At 47.0% G+C, this 22,912-nt stretch overlaps 1 protein-coding gene across 1 annotated transcript in view; it reads left to right on the top strand.

Annotated features, from left to right (window-relative positions):
- Nucleotides 1-22,912, top strand: part of SLC38A12 (solute carrier family 38 member 12) — a 68,064-nt gene that overhangs the window by 10,592 nt on the left and 34,560 nt on the right. The window contains exons 2-3 of the mRNA XM_089654917.1: nucleotides 10,471-10,552; nucleotides 20,966-21,087. Coding sequence (XP_089511043.1) covers nucleotides 10,508-10,552; nucleotides 20,966-21,087 — 167 coding nt within the window. The 5' untranslated portion in view covers nucleotides 10,471-10,507. The remainder of the gene's footprint in view (nucleotides 1-10,470; nucleotides 10,553-20,965; nucleotides 21,088-22,912) is intronic.

Consider the following 22,912-nt stretch of genomic DNA (forward strand, 5'->3'; position numbering starts at 1 on the left):
ACGCCAACGATGGGGCACTAATCCTCCCACTGACGCCAACGATGGGGCACTAATCCTCCCACTGACGCCAACGATGGGGCACTAATCCTCCCACTGACGCCAACGATGGGGCACTAATCCTCCCACTGACGCCAACGATGGGGCACTAATCCTCCCACTGACGCCAACGATGGGGCACTAATCCTCCCACTGACGCCAACGATGGGGCACTAATCCTCCCACTGACGCCAACGATGGGGCACTAATCCTCCCACTGACGCCAACGATGGGGCACTAATCCTCCCACTGACGCCAACGATGGGGCACTAATCCTCCCACTGACGCCAACGATGGGGCACTAATCCTCCCACTGACGCCAACGATGGGGCACTAATCCTCCCACTGACGCCAACGATGGGGCACTAATCCTCCCACTGACGCCAACGATGGGGCACTAATCCTCCCACTGACGCCAACGATGGGGCACTAATCCTCCCACTGACGCCAACGATGGGGCACTAATCCTCCCACTGACGCCAACGATGGGGCACTAATCCTCCCACTGACGCCAACGATGGGGCACTAATCCTCCCACTGACGCCAACGATGGGGCACTAATCCTCCCACTGACGCCAACGATGGGGCACTAATCCTCCCACTGACGCCAACGATGGGGCACTAATCCTCCCACTGACGCCAACGATGGGGCACTAATCCTCCCACTGACGCCAACGATGGGGCACTAATCCTCCCACTGACGCCAACGATGGGGCACTAATCCTCCCACTGACGCCAACGATGGGGCACTAATCCTCCCACTGACGCCAACGATGGGGCACTAATCCTCCCACTGACGCCAACGATGGGGCACTAATCCTCCCACTGACGCCAACGATGGGGCACTAATCCTCCCACTGACGCCAACGATGGGGCACTAATCCTCCCACTGACGCCAACGATGGGGCACTAATCCTCCCACTGACGCCAACGATGGGGCACTAATCCTCCCACTGACGCCAACGATGGGGCACTAATCCTCCCACTGACGCCAACGATGGGGCACTAATCCTCCCACTGACGCCAACGATGGGGCACTAATCCTCCCACTGACGCCAACGATGGGGCACTAATCCTCCCACTGACGCCAACGATGGGGCACTAATCCTCCCACTGACGCCAACGATGGGGCACTAATCCTCCCACTGACGCCAACGATGGGGCACTAATCCTCCCACTGACGCCAACGATGGGGCACTAATCCTCCCACTGACGCCAACGATGGGGCACTAATCCTCCCACTGACGCCAACGATGGGGCACTAATCCTCCCACTGACGCCAACGATGGGGCACTAATCCTCCCACTGACGCCAACGATGGGGCACTAATCCTCCCACTGACGCCAACGATGGGGCACTAATCCTCCCACTGACGCCAACGATGGGGCACTAATCCTCCCACTGACGCCAACGATGGGGCACTAATCCTCCCACTGACGCCAACGATGGGGCACTAATCCTCCCACTGACGCCAACGATGGGGCACTAATCCTCCCACTGACGCCAACGATGGGGCACTAATCCTCCCACTGACGCCAACGATGGGGCACTAATCCTCCCACTGACGCCAACGATGGGGCACTAATCCTCCCACTGACGCCAACGATGGGGCACTAATCCTCCCACTGACGCCAACGATGGGGCACTAATCCTCCCACTGACGCCAACGATGGGGCACTAATCCTCCCACTGACGCCAACGATGGGGCACTAATCCTCCCACTGACGCCAACGATGGGGCACTAATCCTCCCACTGACGCCAACGATGGGGCACTAATCCTCCCACTGACGCCAACGATGGGGCACTAATCCTCCCACTGACGCCAACGATGGGGCACTAATCCTCCCACTGACGCCAACGATGGGGCACTAATCCTCCCACTGACGCCAACGATGGGGCACTAATCCTCCCACTGACGCCAACGATGGGGCACTAATCCTCCCACTGACGCCAACGATGGGGCACTAATCCTCCCACTGACGCCAACGATGGGGCACTAATCCTCCCACTGACGCCAACGATGGGGCACTAATCCTCCCACTGACGCCAACGATGGGGCACTAATCCTCCCACTGACGCCAACGATGGGGCACTAATCCTCCCACTGACGCCAACGATGGGGCACTAATCCTCCCACTGACGCCAACGATGGGGCACTAATCCTCCCACTGACGCCAACGATGGGGCACTAATCCTCCCACTGACGCCAACGATGGGGCACTAATCCTCCCACTGACGCCAACGATGGGGCACTAATCCTCCCACTGACGCCAACGATGGGGCACTAATCCTCCCACTGACGCCAACGATGGGGCACTAATCCTCCCACTGACGCCAACGATGGGGCACTAATCCTCCCACTGACGCCAACGATGGGGCACTAATCCTCCCACTGACGCCAACGATGGGGCACTAATCCTCCCACTGACGCCAACGATGGGGCACTAATCCTCCCACTGACGCCAACGATGGGGCACTAATCCTCCCACTGACGCCAACGATGGGGCACTAATCCTCCCACTGACGCCAACGATGGGGCACTAATCCTCCCACTGACGCCAACGATGGGGCACTAATCCTCCCACTGACGCCAACGATGGGGCACTAATCCTCCCACTGACGCCAACGATGGGGCACTAATCCTCCCACTGACGCCAACGATGGGGCACTAATCCTCCCACTGACGCCAACGATGGGGCACTAATCCTCCCACTGACGCCAACGATGGGGCACTAATCCTCCCACTGACGCCAACGATGGGGCACTAATCCTCCCACTGACGCCAACGATGGGGCACTAATCCTCCCACTGACGCCAACGATGGGGCACTAATCCTCCCACTGACGCCAACGATGGGGCACTAATCCTCCCACTGACGCCAACGATGGGGCACTAATCCTCCCACTGACGCCAACGATGGGGCACTAATCCTCCCACTGACGCCAACGATGGGGCACTAATCCTCCCACTGACGCCAACGATGGGGCACTAATCCTCCCACTGACGCCAACGATGGGGCACTAATCCTCCCACTGACGCCAACGATGGGGCACTAATCCTCCCACTGACGCCAACGATGGGGCACTAATCCTCCCACTGACGCCAACGATGGGGCACTAATCCTCCCACTGACGCCAACGATGGGGCACTAATCCTCCCACTGACGCCAACGATGGGGCACTAATCCTCCCACTGACGCCAACGATGGGGCACTAATCCTCCCACTGACGCCAACGATGGGGCACTAATCCTCCCACTGACGCCAACGATGGGGCACTAATCCTCCCACTGACGCCAACGATGGGGCACTAATCCTCCCACTGACGCCAACGATGGGGCACTAATCCTCCCACTGACGCCAACGATGGGGCACTAATCCTCCCACTGACGCCAACGATGGGGCACTAATCCTCCCACTGACGCCAACGATGGGGCACTAATCCTCCCACTGACGCCAACGATGGGGCACTAATCCTCCCACTGACGCCAACGATGGGGCACTAATCCTCCCACTGACGCCAACGATGGGGCACTAATCCTCCCACTGACGCCAACGATGGGGCACTAATCCTCCCACTGACGCCAACGATGGGGCACTAATCCTCCCACTGACGCCAACGATGGGGCACTAATCCTCCCACTGACGCCAACGATGGGGCACTAATCCTCCCACTGACGCCAACGATGGGGCACTAATCCTCCCACTGACGCCAACGATGGGGCACTAATCCTCCCACTGACGCCAACGATGGGGCACTAATCCTCCCACTGACGCCAACGATGGGGCACTAATCCTCCCACTGACGCCAACGATGGGGCACTAATCCTCCCACTGACGCCAACGATGGGGCACTAATCCTCCCACTGACGCCAACGATGGGGCACTAATCCTCCCACTGACGCCAACGATGGGGCACTAATCCTCCCACTGACGCCAACGATGGGGCACTAATCCTCCCACTGACGCCAACGATGGGGCACTAATCCTCCCACTGACGCCAACGATGGGGCACTAATCCTCCCACTGACGCCAACGATGGGGCACTAATCCTCCCACTGACGCCAACGATGGGGCACTAATCCTCCCACTGACGCCAACGATGGGGCACTAATCCTCCCACTGACGCCAACGATGGGGCACTAATCCTCCCACTGACGCCAACGATGGGGCACTAATCCTCCCACTGACGCCAACGATGGGGCACTAATCCTCCCACTGACGCCAACGATGGGGCACTAATCCTCCCACTGACGCCAACGATGGGGCACTAATCCTCCCACTGACGCCAACGATGGGGCACTAATCCTCCCACTGACGCCAACGATGGGGCACTAATCCTCCCACTGACGCCAACGATGGGGCACTAATCCTCCCACTGACGCCAACGATGGGGCACTAATCCTCCCACTGACGCCAACGATGGGGCACTAATCCTCCCACTGACGCCAACGATGGGGCACTAATCCTCCCACTGACGCCAACGATGGGGCACTAATCCTCCCACTGACGCCAACGATGGGGCACTAATCCTCCCACTGACGCCAACGATGGGGCACTAATCCTCCCACTGACGCCAACGATGGGGCACTAATCCTCCCACTGACGCCAACGATGGGGCACTAATCCTCCCACTGACGCCAACGATGGGGCACTAATCCTCCCACTGACGCCAACGATGGGGCACTAATCCTCCCACTGACGCCAACGATGGGGCACTAATCCTCCCACTGACGCCAACGATGGGGCACTAATCCTCCCACTGACGCCAACGATGGGGCACTAATCCTCCCACTGACGCCAACGATGGGGCACTAATCCTCCCACTGACGCCAACGATGGGGCACTAATCCTCCCACTGACGCCAACGATGGGGCACTAATCCTCCCACTGACGCCAACGATGGGGCACTAATCCTCCCACTGACGCCAACGATGGGGCACTAATCCTCCCACTGACGCCAACGATGGGGCACTAATCCTCCCACTGACGCCAACGATGGGGCACTAATCCTCCCACTGACGCCAACGATGGGGCACTAATCCTCCCACTGACGCCAACGATGGGGCACTAATCCTCCCACTGACGCCAACGATGGGGCACTAATCCTCCCACTGACGCCAACGATGGGGCACTAATCCTCCCACTGACGCCAACGATGGGGCACTAATCCTCCCACTGACGCCAACGATGGGGCACTAATCCTCCCACTGACGCCAACGATGGGGCACTAATCCTCCCACTGACGCCAACGATGGGGCACTAATCCTCCCACTGACGCCAACGATGGGGCACTAATCCTCCCACTGACGCCAACGATGGGGCACTAATCCTCCCACTGACGCCAACGATGGGGCACTAATCCTCCCACTGACGCCAACGATGGGGCACTAATCCTCCCACTGACGCCAACGATGGGGCACTAATCCTCCCACTGACGCCAACGATGGGGCACTAATCCTCCCACTGACGCCAACGATGGGGCACTAATCCTCCCACTGACGCCAACGATGGGGCACTAATCCTCCCACTGACGCCAACGATGGGGCACTAATCCTCCCACTGACGCCAACGATGGGGCACTAATCCTCCCACTGACGCCAACGATGGGGCACTAATCCTCCCACTGACGCCAACGATGGGGCACTAATCCTCCCACTGACGCCAACGATGGGGCACTAATCCTCCCACTGACGCCAACGATGGGGCACTAATCCTCCCACTGACGCCAACGATGGGGCACTAATCCTCCCACTGACGCCAACGATGGGGCACTAATCCTCCCACTGACGCCAACGATGGGGCACTAATCCTCCCACTGACGCCAACGATGGGGCACTAATCCTCCCACTGACGCCAACGATGGGGCACTAATCCTCCCACTGACGCCAACGATGGGGCACTAATCCTCCCACTGACGCCAACGATGGGGCACTAATCCTCCCACTGACGCCAACGATGGGGCACTAATCCTCCCACTGACGCCAACGATGGGGCACTAATCCTCCCACTGACGCCAACGATGGGGCACTAATCCTCCCACTGACGCCAACGATGGGGCACTAATCCTCCCACTGACGCCAACGATGGGGCACTAATCCTCCCACTGACGCCAACGATGGGGCACTAATCCTCCCACTGACGCCAACGATGGGGCACTAATCCTCCCACTGACGCCAACGATGGGGCACTAATCCTCCCACTGACGCCAACGATGGGGCACTAATCCTCCCACTGACGCCAACGATGGGGCACTAATCCTCCCACTGACGCCAACGATGGGGCACTAATCCTCCCACTGACGCCAACGATGGGGCACTAATCCTCCCACTGACGCCAACGATGGGGCACTAATCCTCCCACTGACGCCAACGATGGGGCACTAATCCTCCCACTGACGCCAACGATGGGGCACTAATCCTCCCACTGACGCCAACGATGGGGCACTAATCCTCCCACTGACGCCAACGATGGGGCACTAATCCTCCCACTGACGCCAACGATGGGGCACTAATCCTCCCACTGACGCCAACGATGGGGCACTAATCCTCCCACTGACGCCAACGATGGGGCACTAATCCTCCCACTGACGCCAACGATGGGGCACTAATCCTCCCACTGACGCCAACGATGGGGCACTAATCCTCCCACTGACGCCAACGATGGGGCACTAATCCTCCCACTGACGCCAACGATGGGGCACTAATCCTCCCACTGACGCCAACGATGGGGCACTAATCCTCCCACTGACGCCAACGATGGGGCACTAATCCTCCCACTGACGCCAACGATGGGGCACTAATCCTCCCACTGACGCCAACGATGGGGCACTAATCCTCCCACTGACGCCAACGATGGGGCACTAATCCTCCCACTGACGCCAACGATGGGGCACTAATCCTCCCACTGACGCCAACGATGGGGCACTAATCCTCCCACTGACGCCAACGATGGGGCACTAATCCTCCCACTGACGCCAACGATGGGGCACTAATCCTCCCACTGACGCCAACGATGGGGCACTAATCCTCCCACTGACGCCAACGATGGGGCACTAATCCTCCCACTGACGCCAACGATGGGGCACTAATCCTCCCTCTGACGCCAACGATGGGGCACTATTCCTCCCACTGACGCCAACGATGGGGCACTATTCCTCCCACTGACGCCAACGATGGGGCACTATTCCTCCCACTGACGCCAACGATGGGGCACTATTCCTCCTACTGCAAAATTACAGTTATGAAGTAGCAACGAAAATAATTTTATGGTTGGGGGTCACCACAACATGAGGAACTGTATTAAGGGGTCGCGGCATTAGAAAGGTTGAGAACCACTGATTTAGAGGAAGGCAACCCCCCCAGTAAAGCATGATCCAATGTGCTTCAGTAGGGGAAAAAAAAATAATTCCTGATCCCCCAAGATACAACTTTCTAACTCAAAATGTGTACTTGCTGAAAACACCAATTTCCTTTCAACCTATTGCCACTGACATCACACAAATCTGCAATGTCGCAGAAGTGGGCTATCGTCAGAGGTGCTGCATATATGTGCACTGGAAACCTGTTCTAAAGACCACTTCCAGCATGGAGACTGAGTTGTCACAGACTGCTCCTGCTCTCATACTAACACTCTGTTGGGAAGATTGGTTCTCAATCTTGTGATCACTATGATAGCCGTAATAGCATGTGATTGGCTATCATAGTGATCAACCAGTAGACTCAGCCTCTGTACTTTTTCTCTTCTGATTGTAGAAAAAATACTGTGGAGTTAATTCACTAAAAACTGGACAATGCAAAATCTTTATGTAGTTTAGGTCAGAAACAAGATATACCTGTGCTCAAATCCCAATAACCTGTACATGCATTTATCTATCAGGTGCTAAAGGGGTGTAACCACATGTTAACACTAAAAATCCCAGAGGAGCCCTCTGCACACTACTAATTACCCTTTCCAGCAAACATTGAAATAAAAATACATAGGGACTTTTAGTTCACACATTGCAATACATGTTTAAGCTGGCCAACTGCATCAAAGTAATCCCCCTCTGGTCAGTCCTACTCTGCTCTGCCAATGAAAATGCTACTGTGGACACTATGCCAACCTGGGGCAAACATACACAAAGGGGGGGAGCTACTAGGTTTAGGTCTAGCTACTGACCTGCTATGAAACAGAAACAAGACATACCTGTGCTCAAATCCCAATAGCTTGTACATGCATTTATCTATCAGGTGATAAAAGGGTGTAATCGCATGTTAACACTAAACATTCTGGAGGAACCCTCTGCACACTGCTAATTAACTTTTCCAGCAAACATTGAAATAAAAATAGAGATATATTGCATAGGGATTTTATTGCAACTTTGCTGGAAAGAGTAATTCTTTCCAACAAACATTCCAATAAAATCCCTATGCAATATATCTCTATTTTTAATTGCAACATTTGCTGGAAAGGTTAATTAGCAGTGTGCAGAGGGCCCTCCAGGATTTTGTGGGTCAAAAGACAGTGTCAGTATGTTTTCAGTAGAAAAAAACAAATGTATATTTTCTTTCTTGTTTCCCGGCCCTACTATGGGTACAAGCCACAAATAATGCACATATGCTGTATGTGGTATCACTGCAAATGTCAGGAGTATAATTTTATCACAGGGTTTCTGGTGGTGGGTCATTTAATGGTTTTAAGAATTATTTTTAAATTAAAACAGTGATAAACATAAAGCAAACATTTTTATTATTTTTCAGCTTTCCAATTGTTAGATGTGATGGCTGCATTAGTTTTCTTTTATAGGTTTTCATCTAGTGATCATGCCAATAAGTCTGTTGCAGTACAGGGATGAGACACTCGTTTACCACTGACAGGTGTGCTCACATCAATTAGCATTTATTTATTCATGTAAAATCTTTATCCCAAAAGGAAAAAAAACTGTGACTGATTCTAAAGTATTATCTGGAGTTTGGCTTCAATTTTGTTAGTGTATTTAAATGCGCTAGTATATCTAACACTCTCCTCCCCCGAGACAGGCAATGCTACTGTACAAAGGTATCTTTGTTGCTTCTTCATCCAGAGTGGGGACACCCTAATACAGGAGGTGCATTACTGGCCAGATCAGCAGGTGAAAGCCAGGGGGGAAAAGACTAAAAAGAAAACTGATGCAGTCACCACATATAATGGCCGGCAAGCTGCAATATATTACATTTTTGTTTCTGGGTTTAATACACAAAAGCAAAAATGTCAGTGTGTTTTAGGTAGGATAATAAAATGTGCCTTTTTGGTTATGGGCCTTACTATGGGTACAAAAAAAAAACCAACAAACATACACATGATGTTGTATCACTGCGATCATGGAGAGTAAGAGAATTAGTTTTGCGTTGTTCTTCAGTAGGCTATGGTAATGGCAATGAGTATACAGTTAAATTTTGAAAAAAAAGTATATTTTTAACCCTACTTAAATCTTTGACCTTTGATCTTAAAGTGATTGTAAACGTCAGACATGAAATATGAACAAAGCATATCCCTCTATAGTGTGTACTTGTCTCAATCCAGAGCACTAGGTGTTACATCTGTCTGCTGCCTCTTTGCTCTGATATATGCATGAATCATTTCTGACAAGTTTTCCTGACACCAAGAAAAATGTTGAGAGGGAAGGGCACAACCTGTGATTGACAGCCACATCTCTGTTCCTGTGTGCTGTATCTCTTCACTCCGATCAGCTCCCAGAGGTCTCCTTACTGATGTAACATCTGTTCCCCGCCCCCTGCTTTTCTGAGATTACAGATCCCGTGCAAGTTTTGCACTTTGAATAGATGTAGGAGAAAGATAACTGCAGAAAAACAAGTCCAATTTATGTATGGGGATTTGTTTAATCTCTTGTGTATCACCTGAGGCCAGTTACTTCTCTGAGTATATGTAAACGTTTACAACCACTTTAACTTTGACCTAGGTCAAACCCTATCTAGCTACCGTATTTTAACTTTATTTTATTTTTTACCCTTTTTTTTTTTTTCTTTTTTTGTTTTGTTTCGGTTAACAACCTTCTCTAGTAAGGAGAAAACCATACATTGTATCCTTTAAGAGGAGAAAGAAAACAGGTGGGCTGTGGCTGGCTGTGACAGTGACTGATCACTCTGATAGAAAATCACAGTAATTATGTGATCATGAGCCAGTCCTTAATATAAGACCCAGAGCTATCGGCGACAGCTTGTCCCTGGCCTGGAAGTGCTTTGTGCAACATGCTGTCAGCACAAACGTAGGTACACACATATGAAGACCCATAGAAGGAGATCCACTTCAGCGTGACTGCATCTGTGCATGCACTCTGCGGGAAGAAGTTAACATGTAGTTATCTTTATGTTTTAGTTATCAAGGAGTTTCTTTAAATTGCAATTGTTAAATGTCATTTGTTGATTTTTTTTTTTTTTTTTTTTTTCCCTTTCAGGCCCCTTCTTGTCTTCAGTCCACATCCCATCCAAGTCATGGCGGGTGATATAACTGAAACAGGGGAGCTCTACTCTCCATTAGTAAGTAATGTCATTTACACCAATTATATAATGGTCAATTACTGAAAGATTTCCGTACTTTGCAGCTTGAATATGATTTGCGTAACAATTCTTTTTTCAGTACCTACAGCTTAGACATGCCATTACTACACAGTCTAAAGCCTCTCTATGGACATTTACTGAACCGGTGATACTTAATCAAACTATAGCTTCAACCACAAAAGGGTCAGATATCTTCGATTTACCAATCCATTATGCTCAAAGTTTCTAAGACCATGTCCCTTAATTGTAGAACATAATGGTCGACTGATTTAGATACTATTTCCGACGAGGAGTGGTTCACCATATTAGAAAATGTAATTAAAGTCTCCTTGTCCCCAGCTCAGAAGCTTACCCAGCTCTTTATTATCCACCGCACTCCTCAGCGGCTATACGCTTGGAATAGGAGGGACTTTGCCCTAGATGTGAAATTCATAACGGCACGCTTATCCATATGCTATGGAAATGTCCCAAATTGGTAAGATGTTGGTCCCATATTATAACAATGATCAATAAGATCTGGAATCTTAATGTACCATTAGATCCCAAGCTTTGTCTATTGGGAATGTTTGATGAGGAACTGTTTACTCCACATGTCTATATAGCTATCCCTAGAGTGTTGTTTATTGCTCGGAAACTTATAGCTCAGAAATGGTTATCGCCCTCACTTCCTTCCCATATTCAGTGGATTAAAGCGGTCAATGATACTCTGATTAGAGAGAGACTAGTTTATCAGCATAGAGGATGTGCACAGAAATTTACAAAAGTCTGGGATGCCTGGTTGGGGACACCGGGATTAGAACCAGCACAATTAGTTAAGGACAGGCTTTTAAGCGGTGGAATCCCATTGGGTCTACTGTGAGATAACTATCCTTCCATCAAGCCTTGAATAGGAATTGGGATATAGATGTATCCATACAGTAAAACTCTACTATTGGCAAAAAGCTAGAGTAGACTCTTTATTTACTATATTGCACGTGGATGAGCTGAGAAGGTTTGACTCTCGGAGTTCAGTTCAAAGAAGGCTGATTTTTGTTTTTTGTTGTTGTCAAATTGTTATTTTGATTTTAATGTCATTTACAGTCCATTTTTGGTGTTACTGTTGAAAATCTGTCTGTTTTTATAAGACTGAACTTGATGAAACTGCTAAACTTCAAGTTTGTTTTTCCAGCTCATAGATGCTGAAGTGAACCCTTCAGCTGTCTCTGACATATGTCATATGTTAGCAGAAATAGGGGGTATTTACACACACGCACTCTCCGCTGTGTATTTGTCAAGCAGACTTTCAGCTTTCTGGTGGAATTTATTAGGGTGATGTGCATTCTGTCAAGTGAGTTCAGTGCCTTTGATCCCTGGCTTCTGAGGCCACGGATGATAATGATCAAGCTTGATCTATGCTTGTTCAGCTTTGTTGGGGTCCATAGGTAATATGACGGGTCCTGATGCTTTGAAAGCTCTTAGGCTACATCAGGGTGGATTTGATTTAAATCAAACTGATTTAAATCACGATTTTAATCACTAGTCAGTAAGGCTTGATTTAAATCCTAGTTTTCTACATAAAGACTAATTCTTGCTGGTATAACTTTAATATGCAAGTAGATAAAGATTTTTGGAATAACTTTTCATATTAGTTTTTTTATCCCCAGTTTAATAGGTTAATCATTCATATTTGGACAACTTTTCTGTTGTACTTAGGAAGGAGAAAAATAATCATTACCTTAATAATAACAATTTAAATAGATTTATTCAACTGAAACAATAACATTCCAGCATATGTTATTTGCTTAAACAAACATCCATGTTTGTTAACTAATTTGGCTAAACAAAATATATTTATTTTAAGAAACTTAGACTGTCAGCCCCTTCCTCCTCACACTTAGTTTCACTTTCTTCTTGTGCAGATCTATTCCACTCCAAACAATCAGAAAAATATGGTTTCTATTCTATTCACTGAACTTCTTGAAACTTAGCACTGAAGGGGTTGATTCTGTATTCATAGGTTTGTAGAAGTTAGGATTAAGGTATTTTTCTTTACTCTGTTCATGTTATAACATTTTTTCTGTGAAGAAGAGGCATGTGATCTCCGCTGAGTCAAATCCGTTTTGAGAACTGCAAAAGTAAACCAACATCTGTGATAATATCTTGTAGGGAGAGAAACTGCCCAATAATCTTACAAAAACCTCTGGAAGAGCATGACATTGTGAATGGATTAATGGAATTTATTTACCAAAAAAATTAAACATATACAGCCTTATTCTACATAATTAAAAAAACTAATCTTTATTTCATGATGGAATAACCTTTGGATGGTAATATATTTTCCTCCAAAAAGCATTTTATTTAAAAAAATCCGATTTTAAATAAAAAAAATCAGATTTTTTTGATAAAAAAAATCATTGATTTTTATCCACCCTGGGCTACATACATAAGGAAAAAATGTAGCGCTGGTGAAAATGACATGTGACAGTTAAAATATCTCTCAATGCTCTAGCGTTGAGAGATATTTTAACTGTCACATGTCATTTTCACTAGCGCTGCACTATTTTCTTATCTATTCCTGAGGATATAGTGGGTTGTCCTTTTGTGCTAGCAGCTGCTCCCTGTGCTCTCACTGCCATTCTTTATCATCCATTCTTAAGCTACATACACATGGGCGATTTAGGCTGGTGCGAATTGCTGTGGCAGGAATCTTCCTATTCCTGATGCTGGGAGCAGATAGGTGCGGCCATTGGCCCTTTTGACTATAATGAAAGGTTGAGGCGGTCACAGCTGTTTGGGGCTGTTTGCACAGTCAGCAATTACCTGTGCTGATTGCTGCTGGATGCACACAAAGTATTTTCTAAGGTCATCAGCTACAGTTAGTTGTCATAATGTGGTATTCCCTGATTCACTCAACGTGGAAAGAACACCTTCTAAAAACATTCAATGTTGCCCCTTTTGCAGAGAACATATTTACATGCAGTTTCACAGGATGAAAAGTTAATTGACTTTTTTTTTTTATAAATACACTCATTGGAGTGTCTGTCCAGGCCTGTCTGTGTCTGAACAGACTGACACCTGATTTGAACAGTGGTGAGAGTCTGGGAACACCAAAATGCACCGTGCTGAGTGTATGGAGTGCCTTTTAATACCCTCACCGTTTGATGCTGACCCTTCTGTGGACGGAGCAGCAGGATTAGGGGGGCAGTGGAACAAGAGGGGGTTAGCAGGATTGGAGGAACACTGTGAAACAGGATGGAGGCAGCAAGACTAGAGGGGTGCAGTGGGACAGAAGGGGAAAGTGTCACAGGTGGGGTGCAGCGTCATAGGTGGGGGGGGGCAGCGAGGCAGGTGAGGGGCAGTGTCCTCCGGGGGGTGGCTTTCATGGGGCAGTGCAGGACTCTTTGCTCCGCCTGATTGAACTTGGGGGAAGGATGGGGGAGACTCAGGGGGTCCCAGATCGCTGGACTCCACTTTGTGGGGAGAGGAGCCGGCCAAGGAAGTGGGGTAGGGAAAAGCAGGGCATGGCGACCTGGTGCCTGGGAATTGTCGAGCCACTAGTCTTTTTTTTTTTTTTTCTTTTTTTTTTTTTTAAAAGTCAAATGTGCTACTGTCTACAATCGATTTTAAATATTAAATAAAAAGCATTTTGTTACATTGCAGGTAAATGATTTGCAATTGTAGTTACTAAAAATAGTTTTCACATAGAAATACTGGTTTGGAAGCTTTTCAGATCTTAACAAATCGTTGTACCAAAATTGTATACCTAGCATACTAGAGCTCTCCTTGCCTTAGGCCTGTTTTTATATAGGCTTCAGCTTATACTGTATAAGAGCAGTGTGAGCAGAAAGTTTTGACAAAGCATTTTTAGCAAGCTTTGTTTGTGAGTGTACATGCAGCCTGATAGGCTGCTGTACACTCAGTCTGCAGCATCGGTTCTTTCTGCTCTCACAGTCCAAGTGACACTAGGGTCACCGAGCCCCCAGGTGCATGCTCTGTGAGCCACGGAGGAGCTGCCAATGCAGTACATAGGAAATTAGATATTTCTAATCTATCACATTTTTGGAGGTCCTGGAGAACCAGTACAGTGGAACACAATTGGGGACACTGGCTCTGACACTAGTACTGGTATGGCAATGAACAGGACACTGGTATAGGGTATAGCGATGATCTGGATGCTGGTATGGCATATGATGGTGATCAGGACGCTGGTATGGCGGTCATCATTAATCTGGTACGGGGTGTGGCGGTGATCAGGACACTGGTACGGGGTGTGGCGGTGATCAGGACGCTGGTACGGGGTGTGGTGGTAATTAGGACGCTGGTACGGTGTATGGCGGTGATCAGGATGCTGGTATGGCGTATTGTGGTCATCAGGATGCTGTTATGAGGTATGGCGGTCATCAGGGTGCTGGCATGGTGAATGGAGGCGATCCTAATGTTGGTGTGGTGTATGGCTGTGATCTGGTATAAGTTTATTGTAATGATTAGGACGTTGCTATGGCAGTGATCAAGATGTCGATATAGTGTATGGCGTGAGCACTGGTGACACTGGGACAGGTGACGGGCTGGCTGCACACGTTAATGTATTTACACTGGGGCAGTGATCAGGGACATTGTGTGGCAGGCTTGCACTGCAGTCTGTGAGTGGACATGCACCTGACAGGCTGCTGTACACTCACAGGCTGCAGCAATGGTTCTCTCTGCTCTCACAGCTGATCTTTGTGAGAGATAGGAGAACCAATGTTCACAACCAGTACTATGTGAATGCTGTAATTGGACATGGCAATCACATGGTACAAGACCATGTGATCACCAGGACACAGGTGACACACGGATTGTCGGGTTCCCGGGTGTGTGCTCTGTGAGCCGTGCAGAAGCCACCGAAGCTGGCTGACGTACAGGTACGTTAATCCACATCGGTGCTGCTTCTTCTCCGCCATTTATAGGCTGTGGGCAGATGGGAAGTGGTCAAAGTGACAGTAAGCATTCCCATTAAGATCTGTGTATAACATTTCCAAACAGAAGCTGAAGGGAGCTTTTAAAGGCTCAGAGAAAACTACCCAAAGCTTGCTGAAAGTTTCCTACTGCCCTAATACAAACTGAAGCCCATGTGAAACAAGCCAGTGTCATTTCCAACCCCCCACCCCCCCCCCTTCTGGAGTTTTAAGTCTTTCCACCCACCTTGCTTGTTTCAGCATCCCACCTCGATAGCAGGAACCTCTTGTAATTGCCACTACATGTGTGCAGACCATAAAAGTGATACTAAAGGTTCATTTAAAAAAAAAAAAAAAAAAGTCCTACTTATCTGCTCTGTACAATCATTTTTGCACAGACCAGCTTCAATCTTCCTCTTCTCGGGTCCCCTGTGGACGCTCTTGGCTTATTCAATGGAAAAACAGAATGGTTGGCCGCACAAACAGCAATATGGTGGATGGAATCCTTTACATGCAATATGATATGAATATGACCGCTCCAAGACAGGACAGAGGAGCAGTAGATGCGTTTCACATGAACACGTGCTTAGTCATTACTTATTCCCCCTGCTGAGTGCACCAAAGCAAGCTGCTTGCTGTAGGGGCACTCGTGCGTGCTCGTTCCTGAGCTGCCTGTGTCCATAAGACGCTCAGTGCATGGATTGGCTCCGCCCTCTGCTCCCTCCTCACTGACCATTGGCTCCTGCTGCTGTGTCTCAGCCAATAAGGAGGGAGAGACTCTGCTCTCCTGGACTAAGATGGGGCTCAGGTAAGTATTAGGGGGGGCTAAGGAGGAAGTTGCACACTGAAAGTTTTTTACATTTCTGCATAGAATGCGTGAAGGTAAAATACCTTCAGCCTTTAAAACCACTTTAATTCTCCAGCCTAAAATGGAATTCATGTTTTTAGGTGGGTAAAAATGGTGATCAGATTTAAAGCCTGATATATTTTGCTGTTGATTTGTAATTTTTCATTTAGAATGTATTCACTTTTAGCAAATCCCAGTATGGTGCTATAGAGACACCAGTAGCATAAATGCTTGTACCATGTGAACTGATTTGTCAAGACCTGGATAATTCCAGCATTGAGACCATTGAGTTCATTACAGAAGCACTTTTTTTTCCCCACACATGTTCACACAGTTTGTAAAATGCAAACCAAAGCAGGACTTGTCTTGTTCCTGTTGTGTTGTAATCCCTTAGACTGCATATTTTGACTTAAATTTAACCTTCACTTTGCGTTGTCTGCAGATACCCATGTGATGAACTATCTGCTAGTTAAAGACCATCAGGCTTTCTTCCACATTTTTTTGTAGCCGCTTTGATCCGGAAATGTGCACTGTCTTGTGACAACAAGCAATACAGACTGAGGGACCTATACCCTCCATTCACATCATAGTCCTTGCCCAACCACTTCCAGATAGTACACGTATTATGCAATTGTTATTCTTGTAACTAAGCACATTATCTTGTCTATGGGCATGAACAGATGAAATCTAACACCCCCACCTTACCAATTGGTGAGTGACTTGTAATCTGCTATGGATTTCCCTCCACATGTACTAGCTCTGAAGGAGTTCAGTTCTCCCCCGGAACCTCAGTTTTATCACATTGCCACACGTAGGACTGAAACAACTAATCAACATAATTGATTATAAAAATAGTTGTCCACTATTTTCATCATCAACTAGTTGTTCAGCCGATTAGCTGGCCTGCATACAGGATGCATTATATGTTTACATACAGCGCAGCACAAATATAATTCAGTACACTGTCCATAGATGTCAGCAAGTGCAGGGATGATCAATTCCTATCGCCAGATACCTGGGACATGCAGTTTCGGGCAACGGGCAAGAAGGTTTTGTTTTTTTGTTTTTTTCCTCACATTTAGCAAGTACCAGGGTATAGAGCTGATGGTCGGCTCTCTTGTAAAAGTGATCCGAGCAGCTAACTAGCCACTGGATCGCTTTTACAAGCAGTAAGAGGAGACATAACTGCCTTCCACAGGCTGCCCCGGATGAGTGTGTCATCTCCCCCTGCTTAATGGGGCATGCTCAGGTCCTGTCCCGCCTCACCCCTCACTGCCCATTGGCAGAGAGCGCCACCAGTCAGAGCCAGGTGTTCTCTGTCTCCAGCAGCTCCTGAGAAGAACATAATCGGGGCTGGGTGGCCATGTGAAGGGCACCTATGTGACTGGCAGCGCTCTCCACCAATGGGCAGCGGGATCTGGGACTGGGGGGTGTGCGTGCATGCATGCGTGGTGTTTTTTTTTATTTTTTTTTTTTAAATAAAATAATTATTTGTGGTTATTATCTGATTACTGTTATCTGCAGAATATTTATATAATGTGTGTGTGTGTATGACAACAGAAAAGGACCAAGTGGTCCATCAATTCTGCCTGTGCTTGTCCCAAGCATGTCTGAAGCTATTGTTGAGTGGCTCACTTCCTCTGCTGGAAGTTGATTCCAAGCATCAACTACTGTTTCAGTAAAATTTCTTTCTTTCTCAGTACTTTCTTAGATTAGTTTTGAACTTTTCCTCCAGTTAGTTTCAGGTCATGTTCCCGTGTTCTTGATTTTGGTTTCATGTTGAAAATACTGCCCTCCTGAACCTTATTCACCGCCTTGATGTATTTTAAAGGTTTCTCACCATGTCTCCCCTTTCCCTTCTTTCCTCCAGACTGAAGTCACTCTTGATATGTTTTATCCCCCAGATCTATCTATCTACATTCCTTGTGACAGCAATAAAAGTGAAAAAAAACCCCATTAAAGCGACAGTGTACAATATATAAATAAATAAAAAAATGTGGACGTGCGCAAAGGCGAACGCATGCGTCCACCCACGCAAACAGCGATCGGCCCACACATGTGAGGTATCGCCGTGAATATCAGATCATGGGCAGTAATTCTAGTACCAGAACATGTGTAGATCTAAAAAGGTAGCCAGTAAAGGCTTTTAAAGCATCACCTATGGATAGTAAAATTTACACCACCTGTTTTCGTTGCATGGGAGTGTGCAATTTTAAAGTGTGCAATGTTTGGTATCCATTTTACTTTAACGTCATCTTTTATATGTTCACAAAAAATTAGGTTATGTATTGTGTTGTTTAAGTCTCTAGTCTAGGGCCTCTAGCAAAAAATAAATTACATTAAAAGTTTAAGTCGTCATAAAGCCCCTTTTGTTTTTAAAATCCCCAGATATTCACCTCTGCCTAATAAAAAAAAAAAAAAAAAAAAAAACCATCAACCCTTAATTTTTTTCTGTCCTGGGAATTTTTTTTTTTTTTTTTGATCAGGACAAGTAGATTGTCACGGGAGACACGTAGATTGGGACCTTGAGTTAGTCTCTTGGACAAGTAGTTTTTTTTCAAAATTTTCCACACCCCTGAAGCGCTTGAGGACTTGTGAATGTGTGAGGAGCAGTTGTACATGTAGTCCTGGGCAGGAGAAGGAAGTTTATTTAACCGCTTCCCGACCTCCCTATAGCAGAAATACTGCTACAGGGCGGCATGGGTGCGCAAAATCACGTGTGTATATATACGTAATTTTGATTTTGCAGTCCCACCCAGTGATTACCAGTTGGCGCCCGGTTATATCCGGCAATCACCCACTGGGTTGAGAGCTGCTTTGTTTACCTACAGCCCACCTTCCTGTCAGCTTGGGCTTACCCCCCCAAAACGACTCCTTTTTGGAAAGTAGATGCCCCAAACTATTTGCTGAGAGGCATATTGAGTCCATAGAAGAATTTATTTTTTTTTATCACAAGTTTTTGGAAAATGACAAAAAAAATATTTTTTTTTATACAAAATTGTCACTTAAATGATTTATTGCTCACGCATGCCATGGATATATGTGGAATTACTCCCCAAAATACATTCTGCTACATCTTCCGAGTATGAGGATACCACATGTGAGAGACTTTTTGGCAGTCTAGCCAAATACAGGACCCCAAAATCCAGTAAGCACCTTCAGGCTTTTAAAGGGCTTTATTTCCTCATTACACTTCCTGACTACCTATCACAGTTTCGGAGGCCCTGAAATGCCAGAATAGCACCTAACCCCCCCAAATGACCCCTTTTTGGAAAGTAGACAAGCCAAGGAATTTGATAAGAAGCCTGGTGAGTATTTAGCAGATCTCATTTTTTCTCACAAGGTTTTGCTTCTATACATGTCCAGTAAAAAAAATTTAATGTCTGTGCTAAAAAAAAAATCCCAATATGTATAAATTAATTGGTTTATGTGAAAGTTATAGTGTTTACAAGTGGCGGTATATATACTGTTTTTTTTTTTTTTTTTTTTAATTTTTATTTTTGCTAGTAATGGCGGCGATCAATGACTTATTGCAGGACTGCTGCGGGCATTCTGACACTGGGGGGAACTGACTTGGTGTCACTGATATCCCCGGTGACACCAATACAGTGATCAGTGCTAATAAAAAAAAAAAAAGCACTGACACTGTTCAAAAGGCACTGGGCAGGAAGGGGTTAACAGGAGGGGCGATCAAAGGGTTAACTATACTGTTTTGGAAGATTTCCAATCTATTTCTGCTTTTGGAGAAAATCCCAAATTTTGAATTTTCTTATACTTTTCACTTTCAATGGTAAACAGGTATAGCAATATTACCTATGTTGCTCACATACCCAGGAGTGCATCTCCGCTCAGCTTTTCCGCTTGTTAAGTAGAAATAAACAGATAAAACACTGATGCCATCAACAATATAAAACCAACTGTATAGTGGAGCTAAAATGAAAAAAGGGCATTCATTTCCTACCACTCTATCCGCCCTGTACAGTGAGCAGTGCACACGCAGCTCACTGTACGAATTTGGCAATGCTGAATTTGTCCTAACGCCCACGCATGTGCCAGGGTGACATCATCCCTGCCCAGCCAATGAAAGCAGCCAGCAATTGAAACCCGGAAGTTGGTTGCTTGAAAATTTCAGCGGTCGGGCAGGGAGATTGGGAACACCGCATCACTGGATGCAAGGTGAGTATAGTTCCACTTTATTATAATAAATGGAGGATTCATGACATATAGTCTCACCTATCCACCTCTCGCTCCAACACTTTTCACCCCACAGAGGGCTTAATCATGGCGACCATGCGAATCATAGGCCACAAGTGGAAAAGTTAAAAGATGTGTTCCATATCCAGTCTGCTAAAGTTATCAGTTTGAATATGTTTGCAGTACACCTTGCTCACCTGCCATTGTTCTGATGAGAGTGCGAGATACTTAATCTATAAGTGTGCTTTCATTGGACAGGGGTAAGTGGGACTTCCCCTAAAATCATAGAAGTTTAACAACATGAAACCAGGATCGCACATGTTCACTAAAGAGTATTTAATGGCTAACCTTGTGCTGCTCGCTCTAAGGCGGGACATTGTTTAGTTTATTGGATCGGATTACATTTTTAATATACATGTATTTCTTTTTCCCCTAAAGGTTGGGCTTGTGTACATGTTCAATTTAATTGTGGGCACAGGTGCACTTACTATGCCAAAGGCCTTTGCCAACGCGGGCTGGTTGGTGAGCCTCATCCTTATCATTTTCTTGGCATTTATGAGGTAAGTGAACAAAAATTTATATGAACATTTTAAAAAGGAATAACCTCCTATAAACTGACAAAAACAGTACAGATAATGAAATAAGACCTCTACTCTTATGAATTTTAACATATTGTTGCAAATATTGGGGCACATGTGGTTCATGGGTCCTTTTTTTATGTCTGTAGCATTGTATACAGGTAAAAGGATAGGTGCACTTAAAAGCAAAGTGTAATTTTTTTTTCCTCCCATCTCTGACTTTGAGGAACTGAAGTCAAGCACTCTTTGTAAAAAAAAAAATAAAAATACAACAATATGCAGTTTAAACATTATTAATTGTGTTATAAAGCTTACTTTTTCTGTGTAAAAATTGCCTTGCTGTATGTGTGAGCAGCCATGTGTACCGTGGGAAAATGAAGCCCTGCCTGCATTATTCTGGGAATAGTCCAGATGGCTCCATATCTCTGGGCTGGTAAATTATTATGTATTTGTGGTAAAAGGTCTCCAGGTTGCGCATGCACAGTAAAAACAGCTCTTTCTCTCTGGATGAATACACAGGGATCCCTGCAGTCTCCTCATGTCTCCACCCTCATCTGGTCCCCTTCAGCGCTGCAGCCTATCTTGGCTCTCCTGTGACTTGCCGCAGCCTTCCTTTATTCTTTCAGTCTCCCTTCTCTGGCAGCATCAGCAGCAAGGCAATGCCATTCACCTCATAAAGTCATCATACAGTCAAGGTGTCACAAAATACAGTGTATTAGTGTACCCAAGCAACTAGCACTAAAATAATAAGGGGGCCCATCTACTGGAAAATGGAATTACGAGGGACACTGCAGCATTGTAGGAGCATAAGACACCAAAACTGTAGACCCTAAGATTGGATAAAGTGCTAAGGAAATGGGGGAAAAACAAAAACGGGGGGAACATAGCTCATTAACATTCAGACAGCCACATATAAAATACCAGGACCATAGTAGCTCACACTAATCTCTACTGCTGTAGAAAAAGAGTATTGACACCAAGGCTGCTACAAGTAAAAAAGAAAAAGGACACCAGAACCAGGCAATGGCTAGACAAATTAGTGAGGGCTCTACTCTGCAACAAAGCAACATCCAAGCTAGACAGGACCTGGTCAAAGTCAGATGTGTGATTTTGCCTTGTTGCCTAGATCAGCGTTTTTCAACCACTGTGCCGCGGCACACTAGTGTGCCGTGAGATATTGTCTGGTGAGCCGTGGGAAAAATTGCAATTTCATCCGTAACATGTGGCCTCGGCTCACAAATAGACCAATCATTAGAACAGCAATGGGCAAACTACGGCCCGCGGGCCGTATACGGCCCGGCGGACCTTTTAATCCGGCCCGCGGAGCGTGATACTGTCAGGATGATCTGTCCCCCTCGACGTATCTGCGCACGTGCCGGAGATCGCCGATCGGCTGCTAATGCCTGAAACTGGCACATGCGCAGATACGTCGAGGGGGACAGATCCTCATAGGAGACAGATTTTCATGCTACACCGGAACGGCGAGAGGAACGCGCGGAGCAAAGGTAAGTGAATTGACACGGGGGGCTTGGGGACTTAATATGGGGGATGAATTACTATGGGGGATGAATTACTATGGGGGATGAATTACTATATGGGGGATGAATTACTATATGGGGGATGAATTACTATATGGGGGATGAATTGCTATATGGGGGATGAATTACTATATGGGGGATGAATTACTATGGGGGATGAATTACTATATGGGGGATTAATTACTATGCTTACTATGGGGGAATATTACTATACTTACTATGGATGACACATACACATCATTCATCTACTCTTGGTCCGGCCCCCGGGT

Source organism: Staurois parvus, unplaced genomic scaffold (genome assembly GCF_062004578.1).
Source record: "Staurois parvus isolate SC_StPar_1 unplaced genomic scaffold, SC_StPar_1.0 ptg000813l, whole genome shotgun sequence".
Lineage (NCBI taxonomy): Eukaryota > Metazoa > Chordata > Amphibia > Anura > Ranidae > Staurois > Staurois parvus.